Here is a 16,814-nt window from a genome sequence, read left to right on the forward strand (position 1 = left end):
AAGTCAGTCCATTAAATCTGGAAGAGGTGACTATTTATTCAAGACTAGAGGGATCATGAAGAATCAGGAAAACATGACTCTACCAAAGAAACAAAAACCTCTTCTCTAGACACAGTATTATTAAAGTACCTAAAATTAAGACAAAGAATTGTAAAATGAGCAAGAGAAAATAATTCCTCTCATACAAAGGAACACCCATAAGGCGATGAGTGGATTTCTCAGCAGAAACCTTGTAGTCCACAAGAGAATATTCAAAGTGTTGAAGGAAAAAGACTGCCAACCAAGAATATTTTACCCAAAAGCAGTCCTTCAGAAATTAAGGAAAAATAAAGACTTCCCTAGACAAACAGATGCTAAGGACATTCATCACCATTAGACTTGCCTTGTGAGAAATGCTAAACAAAGTTCTTCAAGCTAAAATGAAAACATACATACTTATTAATAACACGAATATAAATTAAAGTATAAAACTGACTGGTAAATGTAAGTATACAGTCAAATTCAGAATACTCTAATACTATAATGGTGGAATGTGAAACACTTAACTCTAGTATAAAGGTTAAAAGATAAAGTACTAAAAATAAATATACCTACAACAATCTGTTAATGGATACACAAGATTAAAAGATGTATACTGTGACATCAAAAACATAAAATAGGGGCTACCTGGGTGGCTCAGTCATTAAGCATCTGACTTTGGCTCCAGTCATGATCTCACTGTTCATGAGCTTGAGTCCCACATCAGGTGAGCATGAGCCCTGCCTTGGGTTAGCTCAAGACCCACTTTAGGTGAAAACAAACCCCGCTTCTAGTAAAACATGAGCCCTGCCTAGGATGAGCCCCACTTCTCTCTCTCTCTCTCTCTCTGCCCCTCACTCACTTGTGCCCTTTCGAAAGAAAGAAAGGAAGAAAGGAAGAAAGGAAGAAAGAAAGAAAGAAAGAAAGAAAGAAAGAAAGAAAGGGCAAAAGCACAGACTTTTTATATGCAATTGAAGCTAAGTTGTTATGAGCTTAAAATAGATTATTGTGACTATAAGATGTTTATGAAAGCCTTAGGGTAACCACAATACAAAAACCATATAGCAGATATCATAGTAGATATACATATGATAAAGAGAAGAGAATGAAGGCAGAACACTATAGAAAACCATCAATTTACAAAATCAGACAACAAGGGAGAGAAAAAGGAACTACAAAATAATGAGAAAACAATTAACAAGATGGCAAAAGTAAGTCATTAAATTTCAATAATTATTTTTTAAATTTTATTTATTTATTTTTGAGGGAGAGGCAGAGAGAGGAGAGAGAGAATCTTAAGCAGGCTCTGTACCTTCAGCATGGAGGCTGACATGGGACTCAAAGTCACAAACCATGAAATCATGACCTAAGCCAAAGTCAACAATCAGATGCTCAACCAACTGAGCTACCTAGGCACCCCTATCAATAATTACTTTAAATGTAAATGGACTAAATTCCCCAATCAAAAGACCCACAGTGGCTAAATGGATTTAAAAAAAAAGACCAACTATATGCTGCCACAAGAGACTCACTTCAACATCAAGGACTTACATCAAAACAAAGTGATGGGAAAATATACTCCATACAAATGCAAACCAAAGAGAGCAGGGGTACTTATAGTTGTATCAGACAAAATATACCTTAAATCAAAACTGTAAAGACACACGAAGGTCGTTATATAATGCTAAAGGAGTTGATTCAACAAGAGATTATAACAATTGTAAATATATGTACACCCTACATCAGAGTACATAAATATATTAAGCAAGTATTAACAGGTGTGAAGGTAGAATTAGACAACAATATAGTATTAATAGTGGACTTCACGACCCCACTTTCAAAAATGGAAAGATCATTCAGACAGAGCATCAAAAAGGAAATATTGTATCTGAACTACAATTTAGAACAAATGTGCCTAACAGACATATACAGAACATTCCATTCAATAGCAAAATGCACATTTTTCTCAAACAATAATCGAACGTTCTCTAGGCAGGTCATACATTAAGTCACAAAACAAGTCTTAACAAATTAAGAAGATTGATATCATATCAAGCATCTTTTCCAGTCACAGTAGTATAAAACTAAAAACAATAACAAAAGAAAAGCTGAAAAATTCACAAATATGTGGAATGAAACTACATGCCCCTGAAGAACCAATAAGTCAAAGAAGAAATCAAAAGGGAAATAAGCATCTTGACACAAATGGAAACATCGCATACTAAAACCTATGAGATAGAAAAAGCAGTTCCAAGAGGGAAATTTACAGCAATAAATGCCTACATTAGGAAAAAATAAGTTTAAATAAGTAATCTAACATTACACATCAAGGAACTAAAAGAACAAACTAAGCCCAAAGTTAGCAGAAGGGAGGGAATAACAAAAGATTAGAGCAGAAATAAATGAAATAGACTAGAAAAGCAATAGAATACATCAATGAAACTAAGAGCTAGTTTTTTGAAAAGATAAATAAAATTAACAGATCTTTAGCTAGACTAAGAAAAAAGAAGACTCAGGAACAAAAAAGGAAACATTACAACTGATACCACAGAAGTACATAGGATCATAAGAGACTACTACAAAGTTATATTACAACACATTAGGCAACTGAGAAGATATGGACAAATTCCTAGAAACATGCAAGCTACCAAGACTGAATCACAAAGAAATAGAAAACTTGAATAGAACCATAACTAGTATGGAAATAGAATCAGTAATGAAAAATCTTCCAAAAAATAAAAACCCAACACCAGATAGCTTCACCGGTGAATTCTACCAAAAATGTCAAGAATGATTAATGTCGATCCTTCTCAAAGCCTTCCAAAATATTAAAGAGGAGGGAACATTTCCAAACTGGTGAGTTTTACAAAACATGTAAAACATTTAATAAATGCTTTATGATTTAAATTAAAAACTTTTAAAGAAAAATTAACACCAGTCCTTCTCAAACTATCCCCAAACCTGAAGAGAATGCAATACTTACTTATTCTATGAAGTCAGCATTACCTTGATACTAAAACCAGTTAAAAACACTACAAGAAAACTATAGACCAATATCCCTTATGAAATCCGGCACCAAATGTGTCCATTTAAGGAAGCCATTGCCTCTCCAAAGAGGAAACAAATAGAAAGACGCTAGAACTCAGGCAAAAGAGGACACAGCCAGAGAAGGAGCAGAAACACAGACAGTACCATTCAGAAGACAAAAAATAAAATTAGAAAGCATCAAATGATGAAAAAGGTTTTCCATGAGAAAAAGAGGAAATTAAGGTTATATAAAAGTGCTGTTTTTAAATAAGAATTCTAGACTGACTTAGCACTTTAAACTATATGAACATGTACATATATTTAAAATTAAACGCTAAACAACTAACCAGTTCAAAACAAGTAACATAACACAATGTTAGGTATTAAGTGCTATGGGAAAAAAAATAAGTAAAAAGGAGATGGCTGGCAATCAATTTATCACGGAGAGGTAATATTTTAAGAATATAAGTGAGGAAGCAAGACCAAGCTCCTAATGATCTGTCTGAAGAGTCTCTGACAGAAGGAATAGAAAGTAGAAAGACTCAGAAGCAGAAGCTTGCTTGATGTGTCCAAGGAAAGCTAAGGAGGCCAGTGTGATTGGAGCTAAGTGGGCAAAGAAAGAGTGATAGAAAGTGAAATTAGAAGTGATGGTGTCCACAAATCAGCCTTAAGTAAGTACAAAAAGATCAAGATCATACCGTGCATATTTTCAGACCACAATGCTATGAAACTCGAAATCAACCACAAGAAAAAATTTGGAAAGGTAACAAATAGATGGAGACTGAAGCACATCCTACTAAGAATGAATGGGCTAACCAAGCAGTTAAAGAAGAAATTAAAAAGTATATGGAAGTCAATGAAAATGATAGCACCACAACCCAAAACCTCTGGGATGCAGCAAAGGCGATCATAAGAGGAAAGTGTATAGCAATCCAGGCCTTCCTAAAGAAGGAAGAAAGATCTCAGATACATAACCTAAACTTACGCCTTAAAGAGCTGGAAAAAGAACAGCAAATAAAACCCCAAACCAGCAGAAGACAGGAAATAATAAAGATTAGAGCAGAAATTAATGCTATTGAAACCCAAAAAAACAGTAGAACAGATCAATGAAAACAGAAGCTGGTTCTTTGAAAGAATTAACAATTGTTGATAACCCACTAGCCAGTCTGATCAAGAAGAAAAAGGAAAGGACCCAAATAAGTAAAATCAAGAATGAAAGAGGAGAAATCACAACCAACACAACAGAAATAAAAACAATAATAAGAGAATATTATGATCATATATGCCAACAAAATGGGCAATCTGGAAGAAATGAACAAATTCCTAGAAACATATACTCTATCAAAACTGAAACAGGAAGAAATAGAAAATTTGAAAAGACCCATAACCAGTAAGGAAATCAAATTAGTAATCAAAAATCTCGCAAAAAACAAGAGTCCAGAGCCAGATGGCTTTCCAGAGGAATTCTACTAAACATTTAAGGAAGAGTTAACATCTATTCTCTTGAAGCTGTTCCAAAAAATAGAAATGGAAGGAAAACTTCCAAACTCTTTCTATGAATCCAGCATTACCCTGATTCCAAAACCAGAGAGAGACCCCAATGAAAAGGAGAACTATAGACCAATTTCCCTGATGAACATGGATGCAAAAGTCCTGCACAAGATATTAGCCAACCGGATCCAACAATACATTAAAAAAATTATTCACCACGACCAAGTGGGATTTATACCTGGGATGCAGGGTTGGTTCAATATCCACAAAACAATTAATGTGATTCATCACATCAATAAAAGAAAGGACAAGAACCATATGATCCTCTCAATAGATGCGAAAAAAGCATTTGAGAAGCTACAGCATCTTTTCTTGATAAAAACCCTCAAGAAAGTAGGGATAGAAGGATCATACCTCAAGATCATACAAGCCATATATGAGCAACCCAAAGCTAATATCATCCTCAATGGGGGAAAGCTGTCAGTTTTTCTAAGGTCAGGAACAAGACAGTGATGTCTACTCTTGCCACTATTATTCAACATAGTATTGGAAGTCTTAGCCTCTACAATCAGACAACACAAAGAAATAAAAGGCATCCAAATCAGCCAGAAGGAGGTCAAACTTTCACTCTTTGCAGATGACATGATACTCTATATGGAAAACCCAAAAGATTCCACCAAAAAACTGCTAGAACTGATTCATGAATTCAGCAAAGTTTCAGGATATAAAATCAATGCACAGAAATCGGTTGCATTCCTATACATCAATGATGAAGTGACAGAAAGAGAAATCAAGGAATCGATCTCATTTACAGTTGCACCGGAAACCATAAAATACCTAGGAATAAATCTAACCAAAGAGGTGAAAAATCTATACACTGAAAACTATAGAAAGCTTATGAAAGAAATTGAGGAAGACACAAGAAAATGGAAAAAGATTCCATGCTCCTGGATAGGAAGAACAAATATTGTTAAAATGTCAATACTATCCAAAGTAATCTACATATTTAACATGATCCCTATCAAAGTAACACCAGCATTCTTCACAGAGCTAGAACAAATAATCCTAAAATTTCTAAGGAACCGGAAAAGACCCTGAATAGCCAAAGCAATCTTCAAAAAGAAAACCAAAGCAGGAGGCATCACAATCCCAGAATTCAAGCTATATACTACAAAGCTGTAATCATCAAGACAGTATGGTACTGGCACAAGAACAGACACTCAGATCAATGGAACAGAATAGAAAACCCAGAAATGGACCCACAAACGTATGGGCAACTAATCTTTGACAAAGCAGGAAAGAATATCCAATGGAATAAAGACAGTCTCTTCTGCAAGTGGTGCTGGGAAAACTGGACAACGACATGCAGAAGAATGAACCTGGACCACTTTCTTACACCATACACAAAAATAAACTCAAAGTGGATGAAAGACCCTAATGTGAGACAGGAAGCCAACAAAATCCTCGAGGAGAAAGCACACAAAAACCTCTTTGATCTTGGCCACAGCAACTTCTTACTCAACATGCCTCCGGAGGCAAGGGAAACAAAAGCAAAAATGAACTACTGGGACCTCATCAAAATAAAAAGCTTCTGCACAATGAAGGACATAATCAGCAAAACTAAAAGCAACCAAGGTAATGGGAAAAGATATTTGCAAACGACATATCAGATAAAGGGTTAGTATCCAAAATCTACAAAGACCTTATGAAACTCAACACCCAAAAAACAAATAATCCAGTGAAGAAATGGGCAAAATACATGAATAGACACTTCTCCAAAGAAGACATCCAGATGGCCAACCGACACATGAAAAAATGTTCAACATCACTCCTCATCAGGGAAATACAAATCAAAACCACAATGAGATACACCTAACACCTGTCAGAATGGCTAACATTTACAACTCGGGCAACAACAGATGTTGGCGAGGATTCAGAGAAAGAGGATCTCTTTTGCATTGTTGGTGGGAATGCAAGCTGGTGCAGCCACTCTGGAAAACAGTATGCAGGTTCCTCAAAAAATGAAAAATAGAACTACCCTACGACCCAGCAATCGCACTACTAGGCATTTATCCATGGGATACAGGAGTGCTGTTTCGAAGGGACACATGCACCCCCATGTTTATAGCAGCACTATCAACAATAGCCAAAGTATGGAAAGAGCCCAAATGTCCATCGATGGATGAATGGATAAAGAAGATGTGGTATATATACACAACGGAGTGTTACTCAGAAATCAAAAGGAATGAAATCTTGCCATTTGCAACTACATGGATGGAACTGGAGGGTATTATGCTAAGTGAAAGAAGTCAGTCAGAGAAAGACAAAAATCATATGACTTCACTGTTATGAGGACTTTAAGAGACAAAACATATGAACATAAGGGAAGGGAAACAAAAATAATATAAAAACGGGGAGGGGGAAAACAGAAGAGATTCTTAAATATGGAGAACAAACTGAGGGTTGCTAGAGGGGTTGTGGGAGGGGGTACGGGCTAAATGGGTAAGGGGCATTAAGGAATCTACTGAAATCATTGCTTCACTATATACTAATTTGGATATAAATTTTAAAAAATAAAAAATAGAGTTAAATCAAAAAAAAAAAAAAGGAAGTAATGGTGTCCAAGTGGGTAAGGCATGCATGCAGGCATTGCAAGACTCTGAGTTGTGCTGAGCAAAGTGGGATACTCAGTGGAGAATGGATGTTTGGGTCTGAGCAAGAGTGGAAACAGAACAATTTGGAGGTAACTGCAATATACAGGTGGGAAATGTTGGCTAGGATTTGGGGGCAATGGTAAAGATTATGGAAACTGGCTGTATTTAGAAGCTCTGAAGGTCATTTGGCTGTGGGGTATAAGAAGAAGCAATGTATCAAGCTGGTTCTAAAATTTGGGACTCTGAGCATATGAAATTTTTATGGAAGTGAGAAAGATTGGGGAAGGATGTAATCAGAGTTTCTTTTGGGACATGTTAAGTTTGAGATACCTATTTTATCTCAGTGGAGAGGTGAGCAGGGCAACTGGATATGGGAGAAGCCCAGGAGCAGGTGGATGCAGGTGGAATTTAGAACATGAGCTTGGATGATACCACTAGCAAAGAGTCTAGAGAGTGAAGTGGCCAGAACATCTTCCAGTGTTTGGGGGCTGGAAGATGAAGAGGGCCTGCAGAATGAGACAAAGGAAGAGTGGCTGCATGGATGTGAGGAGAATTTTGAGGAGTCAAACAGGGAAAGAACCCAAGTAGGAGAGAGGTTACCTCTATCATGTGCTGCTGACAGTCCAGGTTAGAAGAGAACCAGGAACATCACTGGATTCTCACAAGGGTGGATACCATGAGATCTTGCAGTGCAGTCAAGAGAAAAATGAAGAGGGGCTACAGCAAGATGAGTAGGGCAAGGAAAGACCTTGCTTTCAAAGAGTTTGGCTTTTAAAGGAAGCAGAGAAAAGGGAAGGGAGCCACGGAGATATGTGGCTCACTGAGGGTCTTCATGAGAGGAGAGATAGCAGCATGTTAGATCCTGATAAGAACTATGTAGGGGAAAGTGAAAAATAAATTATGCAGGAGAGAACTTTGGCTGTGGCACCAGGTGGAGGGACTGGCCTCCACTGAGTGGGAATGTCCCCCATACAACTGGAAGGAAGGTAGGATGCACTAGGCAGCCACACTGGTCATTGTTCATGAAAGCTCTCACATCACTGCTTATATCTCATCACAAAAGGAAAGCTAGGTCATCAACTGTGAGAAAGGAAAGAAAGTGTGCTTGAGGCTCAAAGAAAGATGAGAGGTGTGCAGGAGTCATCAAGAATCATGGGAAGATGAGGCCCAGGTCGAAGCTGTGTGGAAGGCAGCACTGAGGGTCCATGATGGAAGGGCTGTGGCTGGGAGACAAGTCAGCAATCCTTGCTGCTCTGTTTCATTGTCTGTGCATGTGGATGGGGAGGCAGGGGGCAGGATTAACCTGGCAGTGGGTGTTGCTTGCCAAAGGAAGACTGTGAAGCCTAATAGTGGCAAGGGAGCTGAGGATTAATACACAAAGATAATCATAATAATAGTTATGAAAGGTAGGTGTTTAAGGAGGAAAGGGAGAATGTAAAGCAGTGTGGGTCATCAGGAAGGGCTATTGACTTGGGTCATAAAGTTATCAGCAACAATAAACTCTAGGGCAAGGTCCAGGACTGGGTTACATTTCTCTTTGGGGGTACACGAAGATTTTAAAGGAGCTAAAACAGATGGGTAGTATTAAGGGACTCAATTTCCAGATCTTTCATACATCATCAAAGTGAGCTGCTTCCTCAGTCCTAAGAAATGGATGTCCTAGCACCCATGGGAAGAGACTAAGGAGGTTGGCTCCTGGATCATAGCCCTGAGGATGTTGAAAATCATGCAAGTGTTGGGAAAGGCTCTGTTTGCACTGATCCCAATTGAGCCCCAAGAAATCCCCAACAAAGGAGGAAGACAGGTGAAGATGAATTGCTGCCTACCTCAGGGCCCATGGAGAGACTTGCCAGGGACACACACTGCTGGCATACCAAGCCCGGACCCTCTGTGTTCCCCTAACATCACTAGTTTGGCTTTGGGTCTGTACAAAACAACTTCTCTTCTTGATATTGTTACAGGGTCATCATACCACAGATGTCACCTCATCCCATGAAACGTTACTTGCATCAGCTCAGCATACAGCACTGTACAAGAGGACCAGCTGAGTGTCCACCCCTGGGCTGGTCACCTCAGCTATGGTCCCAAGGAATTCTGAAAAAAAAAATGTGACTGGTTCATACATTTAAGTTAATATGTAAAATTGCTCATCCTAAATTAAAATAGTTCCTAAGAATGTAATTGCTAGCATATGTTAACATTCTTAAAAGCATTCCATCATTCCTTTAAATCATACATTTAGAATTAAATGCTGTAATATCAATTTACCTAAAAATACATATAAAACTCCTTTTCAAATATCTTAGCAGGAGGACACATACTTTGCTGCCTGGCCTCTAACCCCTACAATGGGCATCTGATCCACGACCCTAGGAAGGATGGTTTCTGAGTGCAGGAGAATTAACAATTAAAGGGAGGCTGGCTTGGCTATTCCTTATAGCAATGAAAGAGATACATGGAAGAAGATACTCAGAAGAGGGCTGAGATGGCCCATGTAGGCAACAACAGGAAGCAGCAGTGGTTCTTAGGGCAAGGGCTGCCCTGGGCATGAGGTAAGGCCAAAGGGGCAGATACAGCACTTTCAGGTGGATAGCTGTCCTAAGATGACCCTGTAGCATTATCAGACAGTGAGCATCAAAAGGATGTTCTGTTCTGTGAAAGGGAATGTAAATAGAAGATGCCAGCAGGGTCAGTTTTGAAATTTGAATTTATTGTCAACATTTGAGAGCTGAAAATTTTTCATAGAAAAATAGTGATACCTGGTTTTTGTTGTTATTGTTGTTGTTATTGTTGTTGTTTGGAAAAATCAGATAAGTGCACACACCATGCCTACTTCCCTGCAGGGGGAAGATGCATCACAGCTATACAGGTATTTCCCTATCTCTGGCCCAGCACACCTGCCCTCTCTCTAAATCCACAATTCCTGCACTTCCTACACCCACCACCCTGCTCTCCCTGGGCTCAAAACACCTGCTCTCCCTCTACTCTACCACATCTAACCTCCCTGTACCTACCACCTGCCTTCCTTAAACCCACCACTACTGGGGTCAATGTGCACTTACCCCCAGCTAGCACTCTTGATGGTTGTCATTTTGCTGCTGATGTCTACCAAATGTCTCCAGGTGAGACATTTAAGTTTGGACACTTAATCTAGAGACTTGTCCCCGTCTCTTATACACAGGGGAGTGCTCCAGCCTCTGAGGAATTGCCCACTCTTTCCTTTTATGTGGGATTTAATGAGTGCCTCAGGCAAATACTAGGGTTAGCTTGCATCTTCACAGGGGATCCTGAGAATGGAGAGGGTGGGATTATAGTTCTTCACTGGCAGGCATATTTGTAGTGGTAGGGAAATACTGCAGATGGGGCGCTGGCCCAGACCAGCGCATCTCCAATGCATATGTGCAGGCAGTCACCCATCACCTAGTCCAGGTACAGGTTCTGACTTGGCAGGTCTGGGTAGCCAATGCATACATTTGTACAAGCTCCAAGGCTGCTGACACCCAGACCCCACCTGAGATGGAGGGGCTGCATATTGTCAATGCAATGCATCTCTTTTCTTCTTCTTGGAACTCCTATCATTATCATTCTAGGGTTCCTGGGTCTCACCCAAATCTCTTACCTTTTTTCCTGATTCTGTTCTTTTGTACTTTTGCTCTGTACTTTTAGTTAGCTCTTTCATTTGGCTTCAAACCCACTAATTCAGGCCTAACACTGACTTTTTTTTCAATTCATTATTCAGTATTTTTTTTTAAGTTATGGGTTTTAGTTTCAGAAAGTACTTTTTATTCAATGCTTAAAATCTCCTGAATTGTACTTACAACTTATTGTTTATTTTCTTATGTCTCTCGGACATGCTGTGATGAATCTTGTCTGAGGCTGTTGGTCCCCCAAATGTGCTACTTGTTTTTTGTGGAGTGCCACAGAGCTAGAATCCGGCAAAGTTGCCAGTCCTCACACCTATGAAAGGTGAAAGACCCTCAGCCTGGGCACTGCAGGGCCCTTCTGAGGCCACACTCTCGGCCACCAGAGGGGGGCAGGGGCCTCCCAAAGAGGTTGTGCGCTGTCCCCAAGGGGCTGACTTGCAACCTGACAGCCTGCCAGTACCAGAGTGATCAAACTGCAGGAGCTCTCCCAACCTAATGGGGGAAACAGCATCTCTTTACTGCTGTCATTTCTATTTTCTCTGACCTAATGCTTTCTCAGCTTGCACAATGATGGATCTGGGATTCAAGCCCAGACTCACCTTCTCTAGAACCTTAACTGTTAATTCCTACAAATGCTCATGTTATTAAACCTAACTGCAATCTGCTAGACCAGGTTCAACCCTCCACATTATTTTGATCCTGGAAAAGGAAAAGGATGAATGAAAACAAAAATGAGATCATGTAGACAGAAAAGCAAATGTGAAATGCTTCTGACTTCTACCACCCTGAAAGAGCATTTTTCTTTGTCAGGGGTTACAGCAGTCTGTCCTCTGCCCAAGCACCTCCTGCAGGGCAAGTGGCAAGGAGAAGACTACAAAGACCTAGAAGAAGAAGATACATGAGAACAAGCCAGCCTTGAAAAACTGACTACCACACCAAGGCTGCAAGATAATACAGATAATGATGAGTATCCAAGAAGTCAGAGAAAACACACAAAATCATGTGCATAAATTACCATTCTTTGAATTCAACATCCAAGACAAGAATAATCACATTTTAACTTGCAAATTGCCTGAGAGTTCTTCCTGTTCAAGCAAATGAGGCTGAAAAGATAAGGTTTAAATGGAGAAAGTCTGTCAGGGAATTCTGTCATTAGCAATGTATTGCAAGTACATTTACTGGGGACACCTAAGAAAGCTGCCTACAAAAGCAGGTCTGGGCTCATGTGTGCTCCCACAGCTCCTTGTTAATTGCAGACAGGAAGCTGAAGGAAGGTGAGATGGGTGGGCAGATGTTAATAGGATTACCCTGAATGGAAATATTTTTTAAGACAGGAAGACAGGGGCGCCTGGGTGGCTCAGTCAGTTAAGCGACCAACTTCAGCTCAGGTCATGATCTCACAGTCCATGATTTCGAGCCCTGCGTCGGGCTCTGTGCTGATAGCTCAGAGCCTAGAGCCTGCTTCGGATTCTGTGTCTCCCTCTCTCTCTGACCCTCCCTCATTCATGCTCTATCTCTCTCTGTCTCAAAAATAAATAAACATTAAAAAAAATTTTTTTAATAAAAAAAAGACAGGAAGACACATACCATATGATTTCTTTTTTCTTTTTTTATTTTTTTATGTTTATTTAGTTTTGAGAGAGAGAGAGAGAGAGAGAGAGAGAGAGAGAGAGAATGGGGGAAGAGCAGATAGAGAGGAAGACACAGAACCCAAAGCAGGCTCCAGACTCTGAGCTGTCAGCACAGAGCCCAACGCAGGGCTCAAACTTAGAACTGTGACATCATGACCTGAGCCAAAGTCGACGCCCAACCAACTGAATCACCCAGGCGCCCCCATATGATTTCACTCAAAAGTAGAATCTAAAAAACAACAACAAATGAATAAACAAACAAAACGCAGAACCAGACACATAAATACAGAGAACAAACTGATGGTTGCCAGAGGAGACTGGGGTAGGTATTTGGGCAAAACAGGTAGAGGGGAAAGGGAGATCCTGGCTTTCAGTTATGGCATGAATAAATCACGGGAATAAAAGGCACACCATAAAGAATAGTCAATGATATAATAATAGTGATGTTTTAGGACAAATGGTAGTTACACTTGTGAATACAGTATAATGTGTAAACTTGTCAAATTGCTATGTTGTACATGTGAAACTAATGTAACACTGCCAACTTTAAAACTTCAAATTTAAATTTATATTCAAATTTAAAAAACAAACACTTAGGGGAACCTGAGTGGTTCAGTTGGTTAAACGTCTGACTTAGGCTCAGGTCATGATCTCACTGCTCATGTTTGAGCCTGGCTTTGAGTTTTGTGCTGACAGCTCAGAGCCTGGAGCCTGTTTCAGATTCTGACTTAGTTTCTCTCTGCCCCTCCAGCCCCCTCTCTCAAATATAAATGAACATTTAAAAAAAACACTTAAAGTGATGAGCACTGAGCAATGTTGTTGAATCATTATATTGTAGAAACTGGTATAAACACTGTATAAACTAATATAATTAATATGGCTGTATATTAATTATACTTCAATTAAAAAATAAAAATTAAAGACAAAACAAAAAGGAAATATTTCCAAACCAGTTGATAGAGACCCCCAGGACCTCCCACAGCCTCAGCCCTTTGGACCCTGTTATGCCCCAAGCAACTGAGTAATTAACAATGGCACGTTGGATAAGAGGAGAGAGGGGGCTTCAAGCTTCCTGTTTCAGAGGCTCCTTGTCTGTTCTGATTGCACTAAACAAAGCTGGAATGTCAATATTAAATTGAATTAATTTAATGTTAATTTTTTTTAATTTTTTTAATGTTTATTTATTTTTGAGAGAGAGAAAGAGAGACAGAGGATGAGCAGGGGAGGGGCAGAGAGAGAGAGAGAGAGAGGGAGACACAGAATCTGAAGCTGGTTCCAGGCTCTGAGCTGTTAGCACAAAGCCTGACACAGGGCTTGAACCCACAAACTGTGAGATCATGACCTGTGCCAAAGTCTGGCACTTAACTGACTGAGCCACCCAGGTACCCCAATGTTAAATATTTTTTAATAGTGTTACCATTAAAGAGGTGCCAGGGTGGCTCAGTCAGTTAAGCATGCGACTTTAGCTCAGGTCATGATCTCATGGTTCGTGAGTTCAAGCCCCACATCTTGAACAGCACAGAACCTGGCAGCACAGAGCCTACTTTGGATCTCTCTCTCTCTCTGTCTGTCTCTCTCTGTCTCTCTCTGTCTCTCTCTGTCTCTCTCTCTCTCTCTCTCTCAAAAAGTAAACATTAAAAAATTGTGTTCCCATTAAAGATAAGCAAAAGTCAAAATCAAGGGGAGAGCCCAAGGAATAGGAAAATTTAAATGAGCAAATCTAATCCCAAAAAAGTTCTGGGGTGCTCTTGTAAAACCCAGCTGTGCACATGCTGGAATTTTAACTGAAGTCTTGTCCAGCCAAATTAGAGAGATAAGCCCATCTATGATCTAGTTCTTTCAACTTTGGACACTGTGAGACACATTCTGGAGAGAAGACACCACTCAGGAAGAGATGGGCTTTGCTGTGTCCCAAACTAGGGCATCCAACATCTGTACAACTTCTCTAACTCAGGACTTCATGAAAAAATAATAACAGTCATAGCATTAGCTCAGAATTACCAAACCCAGACCATGGAAGAATAATATAGCTATGTAACTAGAGAGTCAACCTGCAGACACTGATTCCTGCAGGCAATGAGTGAGGGACATAGAGTGCCAGGTCAGCCTAAGGTCTTGTGAGAGAGAGAAGCACCACCTTTCTCCTCACTGACAGGCTCTCTGCTCTACTTCCTTGGGTCTCAAGTGTTTCCCAGTGTGATATAAGGTGGTGGAATGTAATGGGAGCCCCCTTGCAAAGGCTGTTGGAAGGGGGATGGGTGGGCCCTCAAGGTCACAAGAACAGAGAAAATTACCCTGTCCAGAGTCCAACCATGAGGAGTGTTCACACCTGGGACTTCTGGTAATCGTGACAGGACCCCAGTTTCTTGTATGCAAGCCCCTATTCCTTCCTTTACTTTGTCATACCAGGGATTCACAGCTCTGCCATATACCAATCAGTGATGTCAGAAAACACAGCAAGAACAGGGCTCATCAGCCTTGTAAAAGACCTTTAATGTGTATCCCAATCTCAGCTGCAGTCAGGGCCACATAGAGAACTCAAAATTCTGCCCAAGCCAAGCACCAGAAGCCACACTGGCCAGTGTCTGCATTCACAAGGAATAAAGGATGATTGCCTTCAACCAGTCTATCTTTGGTGTCTTAACAATTTTCTTTCAAAGAACAAATAAATAGACTGTCTTTTCCATGAAGTGTGGCAGCTCTCAGTTGGGCTAACCCTGAAACAACTAGTTACTGATGCACTTCCCACTGCAGCTGCAGGCCCACGGATTCCAGCTTGTAGCATGGGCTCAGTATCTCTGGCCCAGCTGGCCCTAAGCTTTGCCACATCTTTCCTCCATAGCTACGAGTGCAGCAAACAGACATGGTTCATTCTCTGCTTCTTCTTGAAGGAAAGGTGAGCCCAGATTGTGTCCAGGCAAGTTGGGTCCATATCACATGGAAGAGCAGTGCAACTCACCATTGTAGCGGTGAATGGGATGTTGTCAATCAAGGATGATGCAATGGCTGAGACCCAGACCACCAGGATGATGGCAGTTGTGAGGCGCCGATCCTCTGGCACCATCTGGAAGGAAGCAGATAATAGCAGTGCTATGTATCACAGTTGCCATTGATAAATCACACACACTGAGGATCTGATGGTAGGACATATGAGACTCAGAAGAGACCACAAGGCTGCCAGCCCTTCCTCTCACACAGAAGACAAAGGCAGACCCAGGTGTGCAAACAGGACCAGCATGGGCTTTCCTTGCTATTATCAGGAGCCTCTGCTGGGTCTACAAGAAACTAAGGAGAATGATTCCCAGCCACACCCAAGCCAACCAGTACCTAGGGAAGGGAGAAGGGTGGCTCCATTCTCGGTGGCAGCATATGTTAGTTATACTGACCTGAGCTCCTGGCAGAGGACTGGAGCTGTGCATTTTTATTCACTTACTAAGACTGGTTTCTCAATTGTTCTCCTTCTTAGACAGATTTTAACTAAAGGCTCATAGCAAAATTGCAGGCCTCTATAATTATACATTCTTTGGAAAAAGTCTCCCTTCATCTCTAGGCTGCACAGGACAAAAAGGATTCTCTGCTATACTTTTTACATAGTCTGTGACCTATTCTTACCAGATTTTTTTTTACAAAATCAAGTAACAGAGGCTGGGACACATTCTATTATAATATTTAATGTACCTTTATTAGCAAAGCAGTCTGTTCTCCAACATATTCTATTAAGTGGAGATGTGCCAGTGCCTAGAAGAAATGGATATATGATGAAAATCAGTTTAAAACTAAGAATATATGCAAATTTTTTAAATATGCCTTTAAAATGAAAACAAGTGAACATAAGGCAGGTCCTAGCTCTCATTTCTTATAAAGGATTATACTCAAATACACACTCTATAAATAATTTACTATCAGATACGCGCACTGATGATTCACTGAGAAGAATGCACTATACCACAGGCAGGAATTTTCATTGATTTGTGTTACTGTCCACATTAAATTTAAATTTGAACGGAATGGCATCTTTTTAGTATCAGTGTATAGGAGCACTGTTCAATTGTACATAATGAAATGCTGCTCATATAGAAGGTCTTTCAAGTAAGTTACATTTCAAATTTCTTTTTGAAGTTCAACATCACAGAAGAATCAAAGAAAATGCATGGTTTTTATAACTGTCAAAGAAAGGAAGAATAGATATATTTAACTGAAGCATGTAACTATTTTCTCAGTACTAGACAGATTGAGAAAATTGAGTCCAAGCAGGAAAGATTAGACGAAGGAGATGTAAGCTCAGGAGGCGTTCTGCTCAGGCTGTTGCCTTCACCACAGCCAGGGAAGGGATGTTCTGCTGACCACAA

At 40.0% G+C, this 16,814-nt stretch overlaps 1 protein-coding gene across 1 annotated transcript in view; it reads right to left on the reverse strand.

Annotated features, from left to right (window-relative positions):
* Nucleotides 1–16,814, reverse strand: part of OCA2 (OCA2 melanosomal transmembrane protein) — a 504,847-nt gene that overhangs the window by 184,817 nt on the left and 303,216 nt on the right. Inside the window, exons 20-21 of the mRNA XM_045448936.1 lie at nt 16,144–16,203; nt 15,425–15,529 (exon numbers count right to left, since the gene is read on the reverse strand). Of these exons, the coding sequence (XP_045304892.1) occupies nt 15,425–15,529; nt 16,144–16,203 (165 nt within the window). The remainder of the gene's footprint in view (nt 1–15,424; nt 15,530–16,143; nt 16,204–16,814) is intronic.

The sequence above is a fragment of the Leopardus geoffroyi genome, chromosome B3 (assembly GCF_018350155.1).
Source record: "Leopardus geoffroyi isolate Oge1 chromosome B3, O.geoffroyi_Oge1_pat1.0, whole genome shotgun sequence".
NCBI classification, from domain to species: Eukaryota; Metazoa; Chordata; class Mammalia; order Carnivora; family Felidae; genus Leopardus; species Leopardus geoffroyi.